Source organism: Tachysurus fulvidraco, chromosome 5, assembly GCF_022655615.1.
Source record: "Tachysurus fulvidraco isolate hzauxx_2018 chromosome 5, HZAU_PFXX_2.0, whole genome shotgun sequence".
In the NCBI taxonomy this organism is placed as follows: domain Eukaryota; kingdom Metazoa; phylum Chordata; class Actinopteri; order Siluriformes; family Bagridae; genus Tachysurus; species Tachysurus fulvidraco.
The window spans coordinates 32942705-32968559 of NC_062522.1; the positions used below are offsets into that span (position 1 = coordinate 32942705).

A 25855-nucleotide genomic window follows, 5' to 3' on the forward strand; every position below is an offset into this window, starting at 1 on the left:
CCTTCCTTAAATAAGCATGTAAATGATAGATCTAGATTTTGGATGTCCGAATTTGTTGTTTTATTTTGCTGATGAATGTTTGAGATTGATTGTAATGAATTGTGTGGTCCATAGCTTTACATTTTAAAGATTGTTCTTTTTTTTTGGGAACCACAAAGAGAATTCCGCATCTAACCCTTGGTGATTAGCACCTCAATCAGCTCCCATCATGCATGATTGTAAGTGTCATAACCGGGTTTTGACAAGTGATTACGCTCAGGCAGAGTCGAGAAGACCCTCGGCTCGTTCGCTGAATTTTAATCGTTATCTCGTTAATCGTTTAACTTGTTGCTCGCTGAAACAGCCAGAGAGCCGGCGGTGATGTTCTGCGAATACGGGAAAAAAGCATTTTATTGAAATCTGAAATAATACTATTTTATATATTTGTATATTTATGTCATTAAAACTGAAGAACACTAACAAACAGTGGGCTCCAGAAGACGATCCCGGAGGTTATGCTGATGGTTAGAGTGAAGGTCGCCAACACGATACCAAACAATAACGTCAACAATCCCATCATTATCTGGACAGACTGTGGTTAAAACACACACACACACACACACACACACACACACACACACACACACACACACACACACACACACACACACACACAATTGTATTTTAAAAATCTGTAAAAATCTTTTTAATGAATACCACACAACTACAGTAATACCTCAAGATACGGGTTTAATTCGTTCCTTGCTCGTATCTCAAATTCTCGTCAAGATTTTTCGTCCCCCTGTAGTTGGAACACACCCTCCGGTCCCCCTTCTTAAACAGAGGGACCACCACCCCAGTCTGCCAGTCCAGAGGCACTGTCTCCAGCCGCCACGCAATGTTGCAGAGGCGTGTCAACCAAGACAGCCCCACAACATCCAGAGACTTGAGGTACTTGGGGCGGATCTCATCCACCCCCAGTGCCTTGCCACTGAGGAGCTTCTCAACTACCTCAGTGACCTCAGCTTGGGGCATCGACGAATCCACAACCGAGCCCTCTGCCTCTGCTTCCTCAGTGGAAGACATGGTGGTGGGTTTGCGGAGATCCTCGAAGTACTCCTTCCACCGTCCGAGAATGTCCCCAGTCGAAGTCAGCAGATTCCCACTACCACTGAATTTCTTCGAGGCCAACCGATAGTCCTTCTCCATGGCCTCACCGAACTCCTCCCAGACCCGAGTTTTCGCCTCCGCAACCACCCGGGCTGAAGCTCGCTTGGCCCTCCGGTACCTATCAGCTGCCTCCGGAGTCCCCTGAGCCAACCAGGCTTGATAGGAGTCCTTCTTCAGCTTGACGGCATCCCTTACTTCCAGGGTCCACCGCTGGGTACGGGGATTGCCACCATGGCAGGCACCGGAGACCTTACAGCCACAGTTCCGAGCAGCCACGTCGACAATAAAGGTGGAGAACATGGTCCACTCGGACTCAATGTCTCCAACATCCCTCGGGATCTGGTTGAAGCTCTGCCGGAGGTGGGAGTTGAAGATCTTTCTTACCGGAGACTCTGCCAAACGTTCCCAGCAGACCCTCACAGTACGTCTGCAAAGTCCAACTTCCTCCCCTGCCATCGGATCCAACTCAACACCAGGTGGTGATCAGTTGACAGCTCTGCCCCTCTCTTTACCCGAGTGTCCAAGACATTCGGCCGGAGGTCAGATGAAACAACCACAAAGTCGATCATCGACCTCCGACCTAGGGTGTCCTGGTGCCACATGTACTGATGGACACCCTTATGCTTGAACATGGTGTTCGTTATGGACAAACTGTGACTAGCACAGAAGTCCAAAAACAGAACACCACTCGGGTTCAGGTCGGGGGGCCGTTCCTCCCAATCACGCCCCTCCAGGCATCACTGTCGCTGCCCACGTGAGCATTGAAGTCCCCCAGTAGAATGACGGAGTCCCCGGTCAGAGCACTTTCCAGCACCCCTCCCAGAGACGCCAAGAAGGTCGGGTACTTTACACTGCCATTTGGCCCATAAGCACAAGTAACTGTGAGAGACCTATCCCCGACCCGAAGGCACAGGGAAACAACCCGCTCATTCACCGGGGTGAACTCCAACACATGGTGACTTAGCTGGGGGGCTATGAGCAAGCCCACACCAGCCCGCCTCCTCTCACAACGGGCAACTCCAGAGTAGTAGAGAGTCCAGCCTCTCTCGAGGAGTTGGGTTCCAGAGCCCAAGCTGTGCGTGCAGGCGAGCCCAACTATCTCTAGTCGGTATCTCTCAGCCTCCCGCACCAGCTCAGGCTCCTTCCCCCAGGTTACGTGTCCGGGGATTGGGTTGCCGAGTCCCCTGCCTTCGAGTGCCACCCAATCCACAATGCACCGACCCCTTACAGTTCCTCCTGCAGGTGGTGGGCCCACGGAGATCGGCCCCACGTCGCTCCTTCGGGCCGAGCCCGGCAGGGCCCAGTGAGGAAAGACCCGGCCACCAGGCATTCGCATGCGAGCCCCAACCCCGGGCCTGGCTCCAGGGTGGGGCCCCGTTTGTGCCATACTGGGTGACGTCACGGACCTTCATATTGAATTCTTCATAAGGGGCTTTTTGAACCGCTCTTTGTCTGGCCTGTCACCTAGGACGTGTTTGCCTTGGGAGACCCTACCAGGGGCAAAAAGCCCCAGACAACATAGCTCCTAGGATAATTCAGGCATGCAAACCCCTCCACCACAATAAGGTTGCGGTTCAAGGAGAGGTATTGTATTATTGTGTAATCGTGTAACTCACCGCCAGAGCTTTGGGTTCTCCTTTCAGGAACTTCTTCAGTGGGCTGAGTGTCTGAGAGGAATTTTGCTCTGCTGTAGTCGGGGCTGTAGCTGAGGGAATAACTTGAGTGACGACGGTGTAGCCGCTTCCCACATTAGTGAAAGGTAAAGGAGCACTGGCCATCTTTACACCACAAAGTCTGACCTTTTAATCTGACAACAACAAATAAAAACTTTTACAACCAGACAGAAGGAAACACAGGAGTTTTAATAACACTTATTGATCCCGAGGTGTTTATTCTCTGCTTGAGTGTGAACACGTGGACTCGACTTTCAAGAAACTCGTTACAAATCTCGAAGGTTTGTCTGGTCAGAAAGTTCCAGAACCAAATTCATCCAGAAATCAAGAAAGTTCTAAAGTTTTCAGAGCAAATTATCTTCTCCTTTTCCAGAAATGTGTTTCCAGAAGACAAAGAGGAAAAAGAGGAGTATGTTAATGTTAGCCTGCTGTTGTAAGCAACAAGTCTTCAGGTGAAATTTACATTATTTACATTTACATTACATATACATTAGTATTATTGTTGATATTATTATTATTATTATTATTATTATTATTATTATTATTATTATTATTATTATTATTATTACTAGTAATTATGTTTCTGTCTTTTCATTTTTTACAATTTAGCACAACATTTTGTAGTTTTATCTTATAATATATAAGCTGTAAAGGTTATAACCATTTTATCATGTAAAAGCAAATTAAAAGATAATTTTATCTGTATTATAATCTTTATTATTATCTCTATTATATTCTGTATTAATATCTTTAATAATCTGTATTAAAATGAGGAATTGAGGAAGTAAAATTTCACCTGAGGAAAAACCGCTAACTGAACACATTAACCACTGATCCTGTTACAGAAATACTTTACTTCAGTTTGTTAATTCAATAAAGAGAAAAAGTCGTATTTTACCTTCTGTCCTTTTAGCAGTGCTCTCTCTCTCTCTCTCTCTCTCTCTCTCTCTCTCTCTCTCTCTCTCTCTCTCTCTCTCTCTCTCTCTTGGCCATGTGCATCTGTTTATTTGTGTCACATGTCTGTCCCGCCCTTGTCTCTTCCTGCCCGCCTCTGCACACCTGTCCCTTACAGTATGTGTTGATTGTCATGTGTATTTAACCGTGTCACGTTGCCTATGGCATCGCAGAATCCTCTGTTGTCTTCTGATGTTGTCTGCTATTGTCTAGTCTTGTCTTTAGTCTGTGTCCATATTTCATGTTTTTGGTTATTAAACCTGTTTTATTTTACGCTATCCTGCATTTGGGTCTGTTTTATCTCCTCTTAGCTGTCTCACTCTCTGTGCGTCTCTCTTTACTTCTTCTTCTTCTGTGCACTTCTCTTTCTTCACCACTCCTTTATCTTCTGTTCTGAAAGAATGTTTACGGTCTCAGTGACGCTATACGGTCTCCAGATGTTCTGCCGCTGGTTCAAGCACAGACATGAGACAGAAACTAAAAATTCCCTTAAAAGCTGCTGTGTGACCAGATGTGCAGAAGATGTGAACTGGATACAGGAACTGGAGCTCCAGAGAGAGAAGCCAAGAAACCTGATCTTATCTTCATCATTGAACATTCAGGTGCTGGTCATATAATTAGAATATCATCAAAAAGTTGATTTATTTCACTAATATTCCATTCAAAAAGTGAAACTTGTATGTTATATTTATTCATTCATTACACACAGACTGATACATTTCAAATGTTTCTTTCTTGGAATTTTGAAGATTATAATTGACAACTAAGGAAAATCCCAAATTCGGTATCTCAGAAATTTTTAGTATTCTGGCATAACTGAAAAGTATGAACATGAAAAATATGAGCATGTCCAGCACTCAATACTTAGTTGGGGCTCCTTTTGCCTGAATTACTGCAGCAATGCGGCGTGGCATGGAGTCGATCAGTCTGTGCCAAAGCTCAGGTGTTATGAGAGCCCAGGTTGCTCTGATCGTGGCCTTCAGCTCTTCTGCATTGTTGGTTCTGGCATTTCACATTTTCCTCTTCACAGTACACCAGAGATTTTCTATTGACTTAAGGTCAGGCGAGTTTGCTGGCCAATTAAGAACATGGATACCATGGTCCTTAAACCAGATACTGTTAGTTTGGGCACTGTGTGCAGGTGCCAAGTCCTGTTGGAAAATGAAATCTGCATCTCCATAAAGTTGGTCAGCAGCAGGAAGCATGTAATATAACACCGAGGTATTTTACTGTAGAGCTACTAGTAACAGTACATCCCTTTAAATGGAAGTTGAATTGTCAGAGTTTCCGTGTACTTGTTTGCAAAAGTATGCAAAAGTATGCAAACATAAATGAAATACTACAGTAGAAGAAGAAGAAATGAAAACAAACATATTATTAGCAAACTAAACTGGAATAATAAATAAATAATAAATTTAGGTAAGTCTCTTCATCTCTGTGTGTGTGTGTTTATATCCCTGTGGATTCTTCACATTGTCTGCAGATCGTGGCATAAAATAATAAATAAACAAATACATTAATTAATGAATCAAATAATTAAATAAATAAATAAATAAAAATAATATAAAACATTTTGGAACTATAAAATATTGATGCACTTATTTATTGAATCCGATTTTTAAGTAGACTAATTAAAATAAATAAATAAATAAATAAATAAATAAATAATGATCATGTAGAATGCAGCAAAAAAATTATCATAAAACATAGATATAGATATAAAAATACTTCACGCTCTACAGAATTCAACACTGATTATTCTGTTAATTCCCTAAATTTGAGATCTGAGTGCTGTGACGTTGTCTGTGTGTAACGAAGGCAGTATGAAGGTTTATAATCCGCTGGATGCTTCGAGATAAGATGTTGTGTACTGTATGCAGTTTGTATGAGTCTTGTTGTAACACATGCGTTACTTTTTATTTTCCTTCAACCCTGATGACTCAATAAAAGTTCCTGTTTTCCTGTGAGAGGTTTCACCTTCCTTTCCTGGTGTTGACATTGTCCCTTTCTAAAGTGAGTGATGAGCCACTTCTCCGTCCGCTCGGCGGCGGTCGGGTCGTAAAATCACGCTCAGGTTTAATTAAAGGTAAAAGCTGATTTACACGTCTGACTGCCAGCTCATGTGCTAATGAGGGGATCGTATGTGAAGCTCGTTTGTGTCAGAAGCAGATGGTAAATCAACAGAAAGCCACAGAATGTTTCTCTCTCTGTTATACAGTGTGTATGATTCTGGATACTGGAGTCTCCAGTGTTGCTGCTTTACATCATTAAGAATTAAAGCTGCAAATTTCAAGTCATAATCATTATGTGTTTTTATTAATTTATCGTTACCTTTAACGCTGTAATGACAAAGCGAGTGAGTTCCTGTTCCTGTTATTTTTTATCCTCTAAATTGAGGTCAAACAAACTGCTCTTAGTGAGAAACCACAAACTGTTTAAGATTGATTGTAATGAATTGTGTGGTCCTTAGCTATACATTTTAAACATTGATCTTTTTTGGGAACCACAAAGAGAATTCTTGTCTTACTTTCCTCCACCTTGTGTTCTGCCTCTTCCCTGTGAACAGAAAGCCGCATCTAAACCCCGGTGATTTGCGCCTCAATCAGAACCTATCAGCTCCCATCATGCATGATTGTAAGTGTCAGAACCAGCTTTGACAAGTGATTATGCTCAGGCAGCCTGTTCTGGTTCAGCAGGGGTTTCATCAAAGGGAAAAAAGATTCCCAGGAGAGAGGAACGCAGGAGCACCGATCAGAAACCTTTTGTGCCGGCTGTCATGGGCAGATGATTCGAGCTGCCATGTTCAGCCTGTAACAGCTGCACTCTCTTGATTATCTGAGCGGTGGTCCAGTGTGCGTGCTTGTGTGTGTGTGTGTGTGTGTGTGTGTGTGTGTGTGTGTGTGTGTGTGTGTGTGTGTGTGTGTGTGTGTGTGTGTGTGTGTGTGTGTGTGTGTGTGTGTGTGTGTGTGTGTGTGTGAGAGAGAGAGAGAGAGAGAGAGAGAGAGAGAGAGAGAGAGAGAGAGAGAGAGAGAGAGAGACATTTTAGAATATTTCCTTGCTGTAACATTTTATTTCTTTGAAAAGAAAAAGTGAAAGTAATCGGACAAAAATGAAACAAATAAATAAATCACTCTAATGACGTCACCGTACAGTTTATTTGTAAATTGTTAGACAAACTGTTTTTATTATTATTATTAGTAGTAGTAGTAGTAGTAGTAGTAGTAGTAGTAGTAGTAGTAGTAGTAGTAGTAATATTTTATTTATTTATTTATTTATTTATTTATTTATTTATTTATTTATTTATTAGAAATCACCAACCGTCTGCTAATAAATTGTGTTGGTGTTTGATGTGGAAAAGCTGATTAATGTCAGATGTAAGGGTGGACAGATTTCGATTGTTTAATATAAAATGGAAGCGTTTATTTAATTGTATAGTGTTTTTTGGATGTTTTTGAGTAAGGAATGATTTTACTGGTGAATTTTGGTGTTTGAGAAGATAATGAACAGACTGATGGTGTTTGGTGGAACAGTTTGGTATCTGATGATGGTATTTATTATATGTTTAAAACCAGTGTTGTTTTTTTTAACAACGAATGATTTTTAATTCTAAGCAAAGTGTTTTAATCTGGTCATAGTATTCTAAAACATTATGTAGATAATCCATTTTATGTGTAGATTTGTTTTTATATAGATTGTGGATACCTAAAACAAAAATACATTTATTTATATTTTAATAGTCGTGCTCTCAGGTGCATGACATCCCCTGACAGATAGTCTTGACACCATCAGCCATGACAGCTTGGAGGAAACCTGGTGATCCTTCGTGCAGCTCTGCAGCATGTGTGTGTTTTTTTTTGACTGTTTTTCCAGACAGCAGACGGATGTCAGAAAGGTCACAGGACAGAAACCTTTCTCACCTCCTGGGTTTGGCAGCTTCATTTCAGACATAATGCCTAAATGTCTGAGGTTTTCAAGCCTTAAGTTTCTTTCTGCTTAATCACCAAAGAAAATCGCTAATCCTGTCAAACTCTAATGCTGGAATTCAGTTCTAAATGTGGATTTTCAGCCTTTCTGTGAAGCTAGAACACATAAAACCCATAGGATTTTTTTTTCCTCAAACGCTTGATTTTCACTAATAATTGTCTGAATTCACTCGACTGCTTTGATGGCCATTAATTAGCTAACTAGCTAGCTAGTAAAGAGCCTGGACTTTTAAAATATTTGGTTTGTAGAAATTCTTTACAGAAAGTATTATTTGGGTTAAAAAAAATACTTAGAACATTTACAGCTAAAATGAATAATGAATAAAACTTTATAATCTTGTCATGTAGTCCATTTATATCCAAGTTTATTTTATTTAGTTACCTTCTCTTTTTTATTTATACATATTCCACCTTTATATTTTTTATAGTATTCAATTTTTTACTGTTTTTTATTTTATTTCTTAATTGTAAATGTATTTTTTTCTACAGAAAATCGTGTTTACTCTGAATCATTTTTATATTTCATGTGAATTGTCATCACTTAGCATTTTTTTATTCATTTACACCCTTTTTCTATCCACTATAGTTTATATAACAAAAAAAAATTCATAGTTGCTGCAGATTATTTTTAGCCCACGCTGTAAAACCCGATGTATGAGGCGTGTAAACTGAAGCGTGACCCACATCTGAGATGAGATGTTCAGGACGTGTGCAGGGAATATTGGGAATAATTAAATCTATCAGTTCTCCAGCAGGGTTTGAACAGCTCACTTCAGCTGGACTCGGAGGATGCACTCCTGACAGGAGGAAGCTTAGCGTATTCAGGACGGATCGCTGTCAGAACCACCTGTGAACTTTACGTACTTTTCATGAATCTCATTTCCACACAGGAGATTATACACCGCTGTCAGATCCCGTCTCACTACACGTTTTTAAAGGAAACTGAACTTTGTTTAAATGTTTTTTGAGTGACGATGACACGTGGGAATTAGAATAAGACTTGGGTCAGAAATTACGGCTAATCAGTCATGCTGTTATGGATGTGGAGAAGCTTGAGCTATGATCCTTCATAAAACTCACATTTCACTGGAGGTGGTGGATAATAAACTTTTTTTTTTTTTACCCATAATGCCGTATAGAATGCAATTTTTTTTTTATTTAGTTGTTTGCTTGATGGCACGGTGGTTTAGTGGTTAGCACGTTCGCCTCACACCTCCAGGGTTGGGGGTTCAATTCCCGCCTCCGCCTTGTGTGTGTGTAGTTTGCACCCCCCCGCCTCGGGGGTTTCCTCCGGGTACTCCGGTTTCCTCCCCGGTCCAAAGACATGCATGGTAGGTTGATTGGCATCTCTGGAAAATTGTCCGTAGTGTGTGAGTGAATGAGAGTGTGTGTGTGCCCTGTGATGGGTTGGCACTCGGTCCAGGGTGTATCCTGCCTCGATGCCTGATGACGCTCCCCGTGACCCGAGAAGTTCGGATAAGCGGTAGTGAGTGAATGAATGTTTGCTTGATTGATTTTTTTTGTTCCATTCGTTTATTCTTTCAGTCATTTATTTGTTTATTTATTTATTTTTATTATTATTTCTGCTCATTGATTGCATAAACGATGGGAATGCAGCAGGAATAAAGTTTGGTACTGGTTAAAGTAGAAAATTCCACATACTGATGGTTTAGTTTTTCCATCCTAAATGAGCACACTGTGATGAAATTAACACGTGAACACATTTTAAAGATGAAAACGCAAATGTGCAACTAAGTGGTGAAATTATTTTCTAATTTTGTAGCATGGAAATAGTTTTAAAGCTGTATTTCTGAATTTAACATTGTTTATCTCATCAGTTGATGATGAAATTCTCTCGAGTGAGTTTTAACTCAGGATTGATCGTAAGTATGAAGATGATAACACTGAGATAACGCTGATTTGTTCTCCTACGTATCTGATTCATACTGAAACTCAGTTAAACTGAACAAGAAAACTTTCGATTTTTCTTCAAATGTTTCGCTGATTCTCAGTCCTGAAGCTCCAGTTGCTTTTAGGATTCTAATAATTATCATCATGATACAAACAATAATAAAAAATAGCTGGCTCTTCTACAGATAAATGTTTCTTTACAATCATCTCCTCCTGTGATCTAAATGGTCCAACAGGTGGCGACATTTCTACAGTGTACTGTGTACTGTACTGTTATAAACTCTTGGGTAATCATGTTTTATTAATATTACTTTTTACATTTATTTCCCTACTAATAAAATTTCAAAGGAACACTTGTTAGTAGGCAGTACTGATTGTCTCCTACCCAAAACCCAACACCATCGAGGGCTGTCTCACTGTTATCCCACTATATTCCTATAATAATCACCAGCATCTATCTGATCTCACTCAGTCTGCTCCAGCTGATGGAGTCACACCAATGGGCCTTTATCCAGGTTAAAGCAGCTCTTTGAGCCCCTCATAATGTATCTGCTGAAAGGAGACCATCAGGGTGGAAAGAGTTATTACACACTACAGCTATATTAAAAATACCGTTTTCAACAATACCTAATGTAGATGTTCACCGTAAAATATCTGCTATAAAAAGATCTAAAGGTTCTTACCCTCCAACACCACAAGACTTTTGTCAGGGAGTGTATATGGTCTTTTAATTGAAAATATCTTTCATATGAAATGAACATTATTCTGTGTTCCCAGTTCACTAGCTCCCCTCACTAGCTCCCCCTACTGGACTGAATCCCAGCACAGACTTGTCAGATGAGATGATCATATTTTTAACCATCTTTATTAAATATAAATGTTTCATATGTTCTCAGAACCCTGAGTTCTTACAGCAACCGGCATCCTGAGATCACTGAACACTCGACATGTGGCACAGTTGCACACAGAATAACTCCATTCAATTACTCATTACATCATAATTACATACATACTTAATAACATTACATACATAATTCATGCAGTTACATCTGGTGGAAGCTGCTTCCTGGTTTCAGGGTGAATAATTATGCATCTGTTACAATATTTACTTGTATAGAATTATTTATAGTATATTGAGAGAAAGAGAGAGTGAAGCAACCAAGAAGCTGATTTTATGATCCCACCACCATGCTTCAATATTATGTGATATTTTGTGCAGATTTATGACACATAATCCAGATTATAAATGGCTTTCATTTCTGATATGTGAGGTCCACATGCTAATTATCTAAGTCTAAACCTGGGAACACATTAAAAGGTGTCCCTGTGTTATACAGTTCAGTGAGTCGTCTATTCAGGTTGTTAATGTCGGGGCGCCTGAGATTAAATTCGTCTAGCTCAGCTAAGTAGGTGTTCACTATGAGCTGATTATAATCTGTTTTATTCCTGCAACAGTAAGCGCTCCAAGCATGACTGGGAATGTTAATTCCTTCTTGATGTACTTTTCCGTCTCTTGTTATGGGTATCCAGTCCTTCCCTGGGACGACTCCGGTCACAATGTACGCCTGGTGATTTTGGTCAAGTTTGCAGCTTTGATTTATTTTTCTAAGCATCGGGGTCTCCACCTGTTTAGCCCACTGTTCGTTGCTGTCCTTTGTTTGTGGAGCTACGTTAGTTAAAGTGAAGGTGGAATCTGCTTGATCCTGATCAGCAGCAAACTGATATGGAAACAAGTGACCTCTAGAAAACACTGTACCTGTATAATCAGAGCTCACGGCCTGGTTAACTATCTTTCCTGCTTCTCTCGGGGAATCAATCATCTCTTTGTTGTCTTCGATATCTTCCAGCTGTTATGGAGGAGAAATGAAAGAGTAGTGAATAGTGAATTAAACACAGACATCGATCAGCTCACTCAACACACTCTACATGATAGATAAAAAACGTTAATGAACGTCATTAACATGTTAATGAATCAGTAATGAAATAAACACACCGACTGACCTGAGGTTCAATTTTCCACTCATTTCTGCGGACAGTCGTTCCTGCCTGTAAGAGTGTGTAGGCCGAGTAAACAGGGATCCTCCTCAGAGTGTCGTACACGGTGGCAAACCTGTAGCTGTTTTCCCAGCGCTGGCAAATCGTCTTATACTGACGTCCAGTGAAAATAGTGGGGACGATGATGTCACTTGTTTTGTCCGGGTTCGAGATGAAGAAGTTAGGACAGGATGGTTTAAAAGAGTTAACAACCTCTGTCAGGGTCGGTGAGGAGAAAGACGAGAGCAGGAGCACCAGAGCGAGGAGCTGCATCCTGACAGACAGTGGAGTGTGTGATGAGGACGTGTGTGAGGAAGAGTGTGACGAGTAAGGTGGATATCAGAAATCTGTTTGAGGACAAGAGGAACATGAACAGAAATAAATTCATCATCTGAACCTGTTCATCTACAGTGTCTGTAACTGCATTAAAGATTGTTAAAATATTATCAGAAGTGTCGTGTGTTAAATGTCTAAAAGAGAGAAAAAGTTTCTCACCACAGGCTGCTGGAAACTGATGTCGAAGTTCAGTAGATGAAGTGAGATGAACACAGGAGATCTTATTTTAGTGATCTTTAACAGAACCGACTGGTCTCTCGCTCTCCTGCTCTCAGATACTCACCTATTTTTAACACTGCAGTCACGTGGTAGCTTTCCATCGCCTTTCTGCAGTACCTGTTATCTTTGTTCTGGTACTTTCTATAAAATCTTGTGTAAACAGGTTTTTTGCATTCCCTTTCATTAAATAGAGCTAAAATTTGAAACCTTTCCCAGAAACTCTGGAGCATGTCCAACAGTCATTTCAGTTGCACTTTAGGTTATTACTAACAGAATCATTGCCCTGACAGAAGGTGAATTCCACTGCTGCATTGCAGTGCCTTCTGTTTTTCCTGCTGGCCTTTTCTTTTCGTGCCTCGTAACATCTGCTATTCCCTGGTGACAGCAAGCATTTTCTATCCTACATACAGAGCACCAATAACAGGACTTCTTGGAGGGCTGATAAGCTGCCCATATTGATACAAGCGTTCTTTTCTTCCTGTCCCTGACATCCTATGACAGAAAATTCAAATGTATCCATACTGACAACACCACTAGTCAAATATCTGGACGTGATTGATGAGTTGTGATTGATATAAATAAAATCATCTTATTATGGGATGTCGTTGACTTGACATTCTGTTTATAGAAAACAATAATTAACCTTAACTACTAGGCATGTCCAGATATTTGTCATCTGGAAATGCTTTTGTACTGTTTTTTATGATAAAGTTATGTAAAATAACCGCTCAGTGCTGCAAAACAAACAACTCTGCTAATGTTAACTTAATTCTATATAAACTATATAACAGCATAGGCCTATTAGTTACTAGCCTAAACTGGATGGAGCGCCCTCACTGACCTGCCTGCGTTCACAATTCACAAGGTGCAGATGGGAGAGAGAACGGCTGACTACACAGTTTATGGGAATAAATTGTGTATTTCCACTCACAATTGTCACAAAAAACTCACTACACTGTCTGTCTGGTCTCTCTGCACGTTGCTTTGCGAGATCATGTGGCGCAATTTTTTTTCCTCACTGCTGCACGAGTCTGTGTGAAAATATGTGGGTGTAGCGTGAGAATATGTGGGTGTAGCATGAGAGCGTGAGAATTGGGTCAATTGCGTGGCAGACTTGCCAGCCGGTTCTTCTACAGATAAAGATCTCTGTACAAATATCTCCTCCTGTGATAATCTCACATCTTCTACTGAACTCCAACATCAAGTTCCAGCAGCAGAACATCCCCAAGTGTTTTATTCCTCTTATCCTACAGCATTTTCTTACATTTACACTTTTCTGTATCAAAGAAAGACACATTTTATTTTTCATCTCTTTGTAGTTGTTTTGACTGTTTTTAAATGAGTTGTGTTGTAGAATTAGAAGGAAACAGACTGATACCAAGCTGTTTGTTGTATTTCTGTATCATTGGTACATTTCTGTCTGTTAAATCTCCTGCAGATCTTTAATAAATCTTCATTACATCAGACTGAACAGTGACACTTTCTGTACACAGGATTTATTATTAGTAGCGTTTGAATGTCCAGCAGGTGGCGACATTTCACTATTGTGTACAGAGAGAGCTGTGTGTGTGTGTGTGTGTGTGTGTGTGTGTGTGTGTGTGTGTGTGTGTGTGTGTGTGTGTGTGTGTGTGTGTGTGCGCATGTGGGGATTTTATAGAAACATTACCTAAATATAGGTAACAGCTGATCTATTACTACTACAACTATTACTACTACTACTACTACTACTACTACTACTACTACTACTAATAATAATAATAATAATAATAATAATAATAATAATAATAATAATAATAAAAGTTAAATTGATTACATAAAAAATACTTTGTTTATTTATACATAATCTATATATAGACTGACATTTTAATATGACCTTTAAATATTATTATAAAATTTTATCAATTTTTATGTTGAAAGACCTGCAGAACTTCCAAAGATGGTGCTGCCATGTTTGTTTTGTTGTTGTTGTTGTTTTTCGTTTGTTTGTTTGTTTTTGTTTTTACTTCTATACCAAATTAAATAAGATTTTTTTCAGTAGACACAAAGAATTTAAAACACACCACACCAGATCGACTGCAGCTCAGTGAATCTGAACAAGAAAACTTAAAATTTTTGTTCAAATGTTTCTCTGTTTCTGTCCTGAAGCTCCAGCTGCTTTCAGGATTCTAATAATAATCATCATGATACTAACAATAATAAAAATAGCTGGTTCTTCTACAGATAAAATTCTCTTGACAATCATCTCCCCCTGTGATCTAAATGGTCGAGAAGGTGGCGACATTTCACTACAGTGTACTATGTACTGCTATAAACTCTTGTGTATGTGATGAGGAAGAGTGTGAGGAAGAGTGTGATGAGGAGTTTGAGATGATGGATATCAGAAATCTATTTTGAGGACAAGAGGAACATGAACACAAATAAGAGAACATATGAAACATCTATATTTAATATAGAGGAGCTTCATCCTTACACATGGTGAAGGAGTGTGTGATGAGGAAGAGTGTGAGGAAGTGTGTGAGATGACGGATATCAAAAATTCAATTCAATTCAATTCAAGTTTATTTGTATAGCGCTTTATACAATGGGTTTCGTCTCAAAGCAGCTTTACAGAACATAAACATAGAACAGAAGTTAAACATAAGGGTAAAAAAGAATTAATATAGTAAAACATTAAGATGTATATAATTCACAGTGTGTATGTATGTATGTATGTATGTATGTATGTATGTATGTATGTATGTATGTATGTATGTATGTATGTATGTATGTATGTATGTATGTATTTACCCCCAATGAGCAAGTGTGAGGTGACTTAGGCAGCAGTGGCAAGGAAAAACTCCCTTAAATTGGTAAGGAAGAAACCTTGAGAGGAACCGGACTCAAGGGGGAACCATCCTCATATGGGTGACACTGGGGGCGTGATTGTAATATACAGTACAGTCAAACAAGTGAAAGTGGTGAGTGAAACTCCAGAAATTGCCGAACAGTTGTACAGATACCAATAAATATATAGGTAATGAGTTGACAAGTGAAAATGTGCAATTTGCTCATACATATAGTCAGTGCAATATGTGTGTACAATATATACAATATATACAATATATACAATGTTATCCCATTATATTCCTTAACAACATAATGAAATCAACAGGTGAAATGTGCAGTATGCTCATATATATAGCCGGTACGATGTGTGTACAATATGTACAATTAACAACCAGATAATGGAATCAGCAAATGAATATGCGCTCATACGTGTCAGTACACACAGTGTACTATTGGGCCTCCTTTCAGTAGCACTACACATTATATTCAGTATGTATTTATATATGTATATGTGTAAATATATGTAAATATATTATATATAAAATACTATAAGGTGCAGATTGTACAGGTACAGAAGTGTGCATCAGATGGTATCTAGTGGTAGTCAATGGATTATGGCATTGAATGCAGTGTGTATGTAAAGTTCAGTGTGTCTACTGCAGTGTGAGTGTGTAGTCCAGTGGATAGTCCGAAGTTATGTGCAGGACTATCCACTGGACTACACATTTACACTGCACTAGACACACTGTGTAATCATGTTTTATTAATATTACTTTTTACATTTATTTCCCTACTAATAAAATTTCAAAGGAACACTTGTTAGTAGGCAGTACTGATTGTCTCCTACCCAAAACCCAACACCATCGAGGGCTGTCTCACTGTTATCCCACTATATTCCTATAATAATCACCAGCATCTATCTGACCTCACTCAGTCTGCTCCAGCTGATGGAGTCACACCAATGGGCCTTTATCCAGGTTAAAGCAGCTCTTTGAGCCCCTCATAATGTATCTGCTGAAAGGAGACCTTCAGGGTGGAAATAGTTATTACACACTACAGCTATATTAAAAATACCGTTTTCAACAATACCTAATGTAGATGTTCACCGTAAAATATCTGCTATAAAATGATCTAAAGGTTCTTACCCTCCCACACCACCTACTCACTGTTTCCCCATTTTCTTCACCCCTAAAAGCAATGACTATTCATACAATCCTTATTCATTATCTTACCCATATTATTATGTTAAATTACTTTTTTTTTTTGTGTAAAACATTGTATTATTTCAATACTCATTTGAGTATATGGTAGTGTGAATATATACAATTGTGACTTTGTACACTCTGGGTACAGACTGTGTAAGAAATCAAAATAAATGCAAGACCCGATCCGTCATGATATTGTCTCTTGATGAAATTGATGACGACATTGGTGATGACATTGCCCACTAGGTGTGTGTGTGTGTGTGTGTGTGTGTGCGTGTGTGTGTGTGTGTGTGAACGTGCATGCATGTGGGGATTTTATAGAAACACTATTTAAGTAACAGCTGTTCTACTACTATTAATAGTAGTAACAACTAATAATAATAAGAACAACAACAACAACACTAATAATAATAATAATAATAATAATAATAATAATAATAATAATAATAATAATAATAATAATAATAATAATAATAAAAGTTACATTGATTACATCAAAAAGCATTTTTTGCATTTATCATTGGTTCCCTGTGTGTATTTAACCCTTAGATGTTGTTTGTTGTCTGTAATTGCTGTTTTGTGTGCTCATGATTTGTGGTCTGTTTTGCTCTTGCATGGATTACTTTGTGCTTTTGTTTCATTAAAATCTTCTAACCTCATTTGGATCATCTTCTTCATCATTCGTGCCTGCCGGGTCAGTGCCTGCTCAAGTCCTGCCTGGTCGGTCAGTGCCTGCTCACGTCCCTGCCTGGTGGGTCAGTGCCTGCTCACATTGTGCCTGGTGGGTCAGTGCCTGCTCACGTCGTGACGTCAACTACATCGACAAATAAAACGGTGATAAGACATTTTGCTCGTTGTGGTTAATTCAAAATGCACCAGTCACATCGGTGATGCAACACAACATATTTTTATAAATATTTATATACAAAATTTATACATTTATGGTATCTGTACATTTATTTTACCACAAAGACAACCTGTGTTTTGCCTTGTGCGTTGCCCAGCTTTTAAACCCTGACAAAAACATTTATCAAATAGAACAAATCACTTATCAGCTGCAAAAAGAAGAAGATCAAATACACTTTGGTGATGTTTTGGGAATCATTTAAACTGTAAAATTGTAGTGGTGTTCAGTTCACCAAACAAAGCCGGATTTAAATTATTTTATTATAAAAATATAAATATTTTAAATGATAACTAATGTGGATTATGGCTGCAGTAATCTATTAATAACTTCGATTCAACTTTAATTACTATATCAGTTATTACTACAGTATATGGTTTAAGAGAAGACATTGCATGAAAAGTCCAGCAAACTTGCATTACCTTCTGAAGGACACTGAAATATTATTGTAGTAGAAATTTTAAATAACATGAGTGTTATATATACTTTATAATAAATTCTGTGTGTCAGACTATGGAGGGAGATAACAGGAAACCCATGTTCCTGCCATAAACATTCCTGCCACAAATGTTCCATGTGTTAAAAGGATGATAACTAAGGGGAGTGTGGGTGCACATGCCTGATAAGATCTGACTTTACTGAGGGACTGAGGTCACATAAACACACATATCAACACACACAATACAAAGTTACACAAGCACACACCTAGGGGATAAAAGGGAGATCTGAATCACTAATCTTTGCCTCTTCACTGTGTAGACTTCTGCACTGTATGGAAGACGCCTTTTGCTGCAGCAAAATAAATATCATTTTTATTTCTTTGCTTTTACCACCAACTCGGTTTCTGACTGTGTTTTTTATATGTAGATCAAAAGTGCCCCCAGATTATCTCTGGTTGAAAAGCTACTAAAAGACAAAAAGGAAAAGACAGAAGGGTAGAAATGAAACACTGTCTCACCAAGGTTCAGTTGTCTAAGGCCCAATACGTGTGAATGGACCTTAAAACAGTTCCTAATAATTCCAAACTGATTCTAACACACTTCAAACGATTCCTAACAAGTCCTAATAGTTCCTAACGGCAAGTCCTAACAATTCCGAACGGGGCAAAACAGTCATTCGCCGAACCAGGGATATGGGGCGGGTCAAAACAGTCAGTGGATTTTTATTTGAGAATTGACAAACATTGTATGTTTGTGAAAACATAAATAAAAAAGGTAGTGTGTGATTGGCATTTTCTGAATTCACTCTCTCTCTCTCTCTCTCTCTCTCTCTCTCTCATTTTCTACCACTTATCCGAACTACCTCGGGTCACGGGCAGCCTGTACCTATCTCAGGCGTCATCAGGCATCAAGACAGGATACACCCTGGACGGACTGCCAACCCATCGCAGGGCACACACACACTCTCATTCACACACACTACAGTACTACAGTACAATACAGTACAATACTACAGACAATTTTTCCAGACATGCCAATCAACCTACCATGCATGTCTTTGGACCGGGGGAGGAAACCGGAGTACCCGGAGGAAACCCCCGAGGCACGGGGAGAACATGCAAACTCCACACACACAAGGCGGAGGTGGGAATCGAACCCCCTACCCTAGAGGTGTGAGGTGAACGTGCTACCCACTAAGCCACCGTGACCCCCCTTTTCTGAATTCATATTTAGAATAATTTTGTTGATGCTGTTATTGAAACTACTGAACTATTGATCATTCATTATACAAACAATGCATCTGTTTATCCACAGACTGTTTATGACTCGGTGTCAGTTGTGATGACATACAGTCACATCAATCAGCTGCATGAAGACTGCAGTTAAACTGCTGGACACGACCAAAACGGTATTATTAACAATAAACAATACTAAAGTCTCGTCTTGGTGAGCTGGGCTTCTGTTCCACACATTCACTTCAATAATAATAATAATAATAATAATAATAATAATAATAATAATAATAATAATAATAATAATAATAATAATAATAATTAATAATAATTAATAAATATGTAATATATGCTTATTGAGCACTTTATTGTAAATATATGTGTACTATAAAGATACACACACATTATATACATATACGTATATAATGTGTGTGTTATAGAATAAATTGATAGAAAAAATAAAAAATGTTTAAAGTTAAATAAATGCTAATTGATTGAATTACAAAGAGTCTTTCCACTGTTCAATGGACATATAATGCTTTTTTCCAGTTACAGCACTCTTCAGTCAAACAAATGTCTTGATGCAAAAGATCACATGGAGTTCACGTGTCCTCTTTAGTATCGCAGAGTCTAACTGGAGCTGGAAAATCTCTAGATGTCTCAGGATTCTCAGATTCGGCCTCATCTCAGTGGAGGTCCAAAATCTTCATCGCACGGAAGGGCATGACTGCATGAACTAGCTTCTCAGTGTGATGCCCACTAAAGTGCTATCACATTTGTGGTATTTTCTGTAATGTTATAATCAATGTTTGTGAATATTTGTTCATTGAAGTTTGTGAGTATTTGTTCAGGGGTAATGAACCTGGTCCCACCATCCTTGCACTAAAACATTTTATAGAAATGTCAGGAGTAATTGTGGAGTTCGCCAGCAGGGGTAATATGACGCTTATTGTACTCCAGGGGGCTTTGCGTCAGTTCGGTCCGCTTTGTGGTTTTCCTCTTTCTGCTGAGCGAGATAAGAAAACGGATGCAGAGTTTGCCCTGTCTGATTTATTTCTCCTGTTTGCAGAGAGAGCATATACACTGTTTATGTGGTACCAGTCAGTACCTGTAACATCAGCATCAGATACAGACAGGATGTTTCTCAACTTGGCAGCAAGGTGGGAAAAGGCTTGTAATAATCTCTTGTGTGATCATATTTTCTGTTTTCTCTTTCGGGAAGTACAAAAACTAAAATTTTAAAAATTTCCCAGAAACACTGATGAGCATGTCCAACAGTCAATTCAGGGGAACTTTAGAAAAATTGACACTCCTCCAACACCAATCTGCTTGTTTGCTTAGACAAGTTTGCTTTTACATGGAAAAGAGATATTAGTAGATTCCCTAAATTCCAGTTTTCAGTATGAAGTCTTTGCTTTTCACTCTTCAGTGTACATCAGTTTGTCCTTCTCTCTTTTCCTTTGTATTGGTGTCCTGGTCACATTTCAACAGCTCATGAACAGAATCTCCACCTTCAAGGCAAGGCAAGGCAAGGCAAGGCAAGGCAAGTTTATTTGTATAGCACATTTTATACACAGAGGTCATTCAAAGTGCTTTACATAGTGCTTTACACACAAATTCCTGTCTGTGTGGATGACATTATTATTTATAAGCTATCGGGTTCAGTGGTATCTCAGCTGTTAAGACTCTGGGCTACTGATTGGAAGGTCATGAGGTCACATCCCAGCACTACAATGCTGCCATTGTTGGACTCCTGATAAATGCCCTTAATTCTAAACTGCTCAGACATTTGTTTGAAACTGTTATTTGTTTTGGATGAAAGAATTGGCTAAATGTGAATTTCCAGCAGTTTACTGGAAAATTACAGGAAACTGATCCCAATTTCCCATAACAACACATCCATAAGTGTGTTATTCCTCTTACACCATAATGACTCAGTGTTGTTTGCAGTTTAAAAAGTTGGATGAATGACCATCAGACACTTTATCTGTTTATAATTACAGTTCTGTTGTGGAATGTCTGTGAAACACTGAGAGACTTGGCAGTGCTGATGTGTGTACAGTATAAGCTCTTCAGTAACAGTTGCATCAATAACACGTAACACGTGACCAGTGTACGTGACAGCAGTGTTATAAAAAGGCGAGTATCTGAGACAGGAGAGCGAGAGACCAGCCGGTTCTTCTACAGATAAAGATCTCTGTACAAAGATCTCCTCCTGTGATCATCTCACATCTTCTACTGAACTCCAACATCAAGTTCCAGCAGCTTGTGGTGAGAAAATCTTATTCTCTCTCTCTCTCTCTCTCTCTCTCTCTCTCTCTCTCTCTCTCTCTCTCTCTCTCTCTCTCTCTCTCTCTCTCTCTTTCTCTCTCTCTCTCTCTCTCTCTCTTATTATGGGGGTAAAATTTTAATTCTATCTGATTGTCTTCTTTAAATAACATTAACAAAGGTTCAGATTCGAAACCAAGTTTTACTTCAACTAGCAGACTGAAGAGTTTCCTAACTTAGAACAGGACAGAAAACACCACAAACACCCGACTGTCTGAATATGAAACTGACTTTACTGCAGGACGAAGCAGCAGCTTGTAGCTCAACGGTCTGCGTTCATGATAATCACAATATTCACTTTACTCATCAATATTACTCTATATTACATTACTTCACTTTACTCATCAATATTACTCTATATTACATTACTTCACTTTACTCATCAATATTACTCTATATTACATTACTTCAAGTGCTAATAGTAAATGCAGTAAATAAATCAAACATTTGTGTTGTGGTTCTTCTGTTCATCTTTAGGTCTTCTGGTAGATTTCTTCTCTCCATCACCTCATACATACATCAAACCATCCTCACACACTCCACACACTCCTCATCTCACACTGTCCTCATCACACACACCTCCACCGTGTGTCAGGATGAAGCTTCTCGCTCTGGTGCTCCTGCTCTCCACTTTCTCCTCACTGACCCTGATGGAGGTTGTGAAGGATTTTCAAAAGATGTCTTGTTCCAAGTTCTTCATCCAAAGACCACATGGTACACAAATCATCACCCCGACTGTTTTCAAAGGCTCTAAGTATAAGCCGATTTGTCAGTGCCTGAACAACACATACACATTTGCTACGCTGTATGACATGAATCACAGGATCCCCGTCTACTCAGCCTACACGTTCTCAGGGGGAGATCAGTCCATGGATAGGGAGGAGGAGTGGAAAAATGAACCACAGGTAAGTGAAGTGTTTGACATGCAGAGTTTGACTGTTCTAAAGAAAAACTCTAGCAAATCATTACATATAATTTGTTTGCAAACGATTTAGTTGTTTTTGAATGAGTCACTCAGTAAGAATCAGTCTCTGAGTCAATTCATTATTTCATCTCATTTCCTGCTTCAAAATGCAGTGTTCAGTTCATGAGTTAAACATCACTGAAAACCTTTTTTCACAAACCCTCTTTGACTCCGACTCCAGTAAATAATGTATTTATGAGTTTTCACTGACTGACTCCTTTGTCTTTCTTCATAACAGCTGGAAGACATGAGGAACAGTACAGAAATGCAGATCATCTCAAATGAAAAGATGGGTGGGTATTTTCACCAGGCTGTGAACAGAGACTATATACAGGAAATTGGTAGAATTGCTTATACTAGAGGTCATGTGTTTCCAAATCAATATGCTGCTGATCAGAATCAGGCACAATCCACCTTCACATTTACCAATGTAGCACCACAAACACAACACAGCAATGGAGAATGGGCAAGAGAAGTAGAGACACCGATGAGGAAAGAGATAAAGAGAGTGTGCAATCCAAACAATACAAACAAGACTTTTATAGTGACTGGAGTAGTTCCAGGGAATAATTGGATATCCATAACGAGAATAGATAATAATAATATAAATAAGACAATTGATCAAGGCATTAACATTCCCAGTTTTTACTGGACTGCGTTCTGTTGTTACATTAATAAGAACACAACAATTTCGAGAGCCTACCTCGCTCGGCAAAATGAACCGAACCCCAAATCTTATGAAATAACTGATTTGAGTGTTGATATCCTGAACGGACGCCTCAGCGATCTGTATAAGGAGGATTTCAAAGTATTTGGTGATTTGTGTTTGACTTGAGTACAGTCCAAGCTCGTTCCATCTGATTCTCTGGTTTGACCTAAAACTGCTTCATCAAATAACTTCAACAAATGTTTATAATGAATCAGAGAATCTTTGGTGTGCTTTACTTCACCTGCAGACACTGATTATATTCCTGTAACAAAACGTCCTCAAGTGTTTTATTCCTCTTATCCTACAGCATTTTCTTACATTTACACCTTTCTGTATTAAAGAAAGACACATATTTATATTTTATCTCTTTGTAGTTGTTTTGACTGTTTTTAAATGAGTTGTGTTGTAGAATTAGAAGGAAACAAACTGATACCAAGCTGTTTGTTGTATTTCTGTATCATTGGTACATTACTGTCTGTTAAATCACCTGCAGATCTTTAATAAATCTTCATTTCATCAGACTGAACAGTGACACTTTCTGTACACAGGCTTTAATATTAGTAGCGTTTGAATGTCCAGCAGGTGGCGACATTTCACTGTTGTGTACAGAGAAAGCTGTGTGTGTGTGTGTGTGTGTGTGTTTGTGTGTGTGTGTGTGTGTGTGTGTGTTTGTGTGTGTGTGTGTGAGCACAGGCATGTGGGGATTTTATAGAAACACTACTTAAATATAGGTAACAGCTGTTCTACTACTAATAATAATATTAATAATAATAACAACGACAACAACAATACCAATAATAATAATAATAATAATAATAATAATAATAATAATAATAATAATAATAATAATAATAATAATAAAAGTTAAATTGATTACATCAAAAAGCATTTTTTGCATTTATCATTGGTTCCCTGTGTGTATTTAACCCTTAGATGTTGTTTGTTGTCTGTAATGGCTGTTTTGTGTGCTCATGATTTGTGGTCTGTTTTGCTCTTGCCCGGATAACTTTGTGCTTTGTTTCATTAAAATCTTCTAACCTCATTTGGATCATCTTCTTCATCATTCGTGCCTGCCGGGTCAGTGCCTGCTCATGTCCTGCCTGGTGGGTCAGTGCCTGCTCAGGTCGTGCCTGGTGGGTCAGTGCCTGCTCACGTCCTGCCTGCCGGGTCAGTGCCTGCTCACGTCGTGCCTGGTGGGTCAGTGCCTGCTTACGTCCTGCCTGTCGGGTAAGTGCAGGCACTCACCCACAAGGCACAATGTGAGCAAGCACTGACCTCACATTGTGATGTCAACTACATCGACAAATAAAACGGTGATAAGACATTTTGCTCGTTGCGGTTAATTCAAAATGCACCAGTCACATTGGTGATGCAACACAACATATTTTTATAAATATTTATATACAAAATTTATACATTTATGGTATCTGTACATTTATTTTACCACAAAGACAACCTGTGTTTTGCCTTGCGCATTGCCCAGCTTTTAAACCCTGACAAAAACATTTATCAAATAGAACAAATCACTTATCAGCTGCAAAAAGAAGAAGATCAAATAAACTTTGGTGATGTTTTGGGAATCATTTAAACTGTAAAATTGTAGTGGTGTTCAGTTCACCAAACAAAGCCGGATATAAATTATTTTATCCATCCATCCATCCATCCATTTTCTACCGCTTATCCGGGGCCGGGTCGCGGGGGCAGCAGTCTAAGCAGGGATGCCCAGACTTCCCTCTCCCCAGACACTTCCTCCAGCTCTTCCGGGGGAATACCGAGGCGTTCCCAGGCCAGCCGAGAGACATAGTCCATCCAGCGTGTCCTAGGTCTTCCCCGGGGCCTCCTCCCGGTTGGACATGCCCGGAACACCTCCACAGGGAGGCGTCCAGGAGGCATCCGAAACAGATGCCCGAGCCACCTCAGCTGACCCCTCTCAATGTGGAGGAGCAGCGGCTCTACTCTGAGCTCCTCCCGAGTGACTGAGCTCCTCACCCTATCTCTAAGGGTGCGCCCAGCCACTCTGCGGAGGAAACTCATTTCGGCCGCCTGTATCCGGGATCTTGTCCTTTCGGTCATGACCCAAAGCTCATGGCCATAGGTGAGGGTAGGAACGTAGATCGACTGGTAAATAGAGAGCTTCGCCTTGCGGCTCAGCTCTTTCTTCACCACAACAGATCGGTATATCGACCGCATCACTGCGGAAGATACACCGATCCGCCTGTCGACCTCCCGCTCCATCCTTCCCTCACTCGTGAACAGGACCCCAAGATACTTAAACTCCTCCACTTGAGGCAGGAACTCTCCACCAACCTGAAGAGGGCAAGCCACCCTTTTCCGGCTGAGAACCATGGCCTCGGACTTGGAGGTGCTGATTCTCATCCCCGCCGCTTCACACTCGGCTGCAAACCGTCCCAGTGCATGCTGAAGGTCCTGATTTGAAGAAGCCAACAGGACAACATCATCTGCAAAAAGCAGAGACGAAATCCTGTGGTCCCCAAACCTGACTCCCTCCGGCCCCCGACTACGCCTAGAAATCCTGTCCATATAAATAATGAACAGGACCGGTGACAAAGGGCAGCCCTGCCGGAGTCCAACATGCACCGGGAACAAGTCTGACTTACACCCGGCAATGCGAACCAAACTCCTGCTCCGGTCATATAGGGACCGGACAGCCCTTAACAGAGGGCCCCGGACCCCATACTCCCAGAGCACCCCCCACAGGCCATCACGAGGGACACAGTCAAATGCCTTCTCCAGATCCACAAAACACATGTGGACTGGTTGGGCAAACTCCCATGAACCCTCCAGCAACCTGGTGAGGGTATAGAGATGGTCCAGTGTTCCACAACCAGGACGAAACCTGCATTGTTCCTCCTGAATCCAAGGTTCGACTATCGGCCGAATTCTCCTCTCCAGTACCCTGGCATAGACTTTTCCGGGGAGGCTGAGGAGTGTGATCCCCCTATAGGTGGAACACACCCTCCGGTCCCC

At 39.8% G+C, this 25855-nt stretch overlaps 2 protein-coding genes and 1 long non-coding RNA gene across 4 annotated transcripts; 1 reads left to right on the forward strand and 2 right to left on the reverse strand.

Moving 5' to 3' along the window:
- Nucleotides 1-2854: 2854 nt before the first annotated feature.
- Nucleotides 2855-3782, reverse strand: LOC125141172. Its single transcript, XR_007140534.1, has 2 exons — nucleotides 3721-3782; nucleotides 2855-2956 (listed from the first exon to the last, which is right to left on the reverse strand). It is a non-coding gene; the product is annotated as an uncharacterized LOC125141172 (long non-coding RNA).
- Nucleotides 3783-10516: 6734 nt separating this feature from the next.
- Nucleotides 10517-24580, reverse strand: LOC113661358 (endonuclease domain-containing 1 protein-like). Of its 2 annotated transcripts, XM_047813266.1 has the most exons (4): nucleotides 23906-24580; nucleotides 16946-17104; nucleotides 11672-12051; nucleotides 10517-11517 (listed from the first exon to the last, which is right to left on the reverse strand). In XM_047813266.1, exons 3-4 carry the CDS (start codon nucleotides 11975-11977, stop codon nucleotides 10951-10953), a joined length of 873 nt encoding a protein of 290 aa, XP_047669222.1. In that variant the 5' UTR covers nucleotides 11978-12051; nucleotides 16946-17104; nucleotides 23906-24580; the 3' UTR covers nucleotides 10517-10950. The 2 variants fall into 2 exon arrangements, with proteins under 2 accessions (XP_047669222.1, XP_027031251.1); XM_027175450.2 differs by lacking the exons at nucleotides 16946-17104; nucleotides 23906-24580 and adding an exon at nucleotides 12200-12359.
- On the forward strand, nucleotides 20981-23388 carry LOC113661357 (endonuclease domain-containing 1 protein-like). Its single transcript, XM_047813265.1, has 3 exons — nucleotides 20981-21137; nucleotides 21672-22099; nucleotides 22397-23388. Exons 2-3 carry the CDS (start codon nucleotides 21791-21793, stop codon nucleotides 22991-22993), a joined length of 906 nt encoding a protein of 301 aa, XP_047669221.1. The 5' UTR covers nucleotides 20981-21137; nucleotides 21672-21790; the 3' UTR covers nucleotides 22994-23388.
- Nucleotides 24581-25855: the final 1275 nt, after the last annotated feature.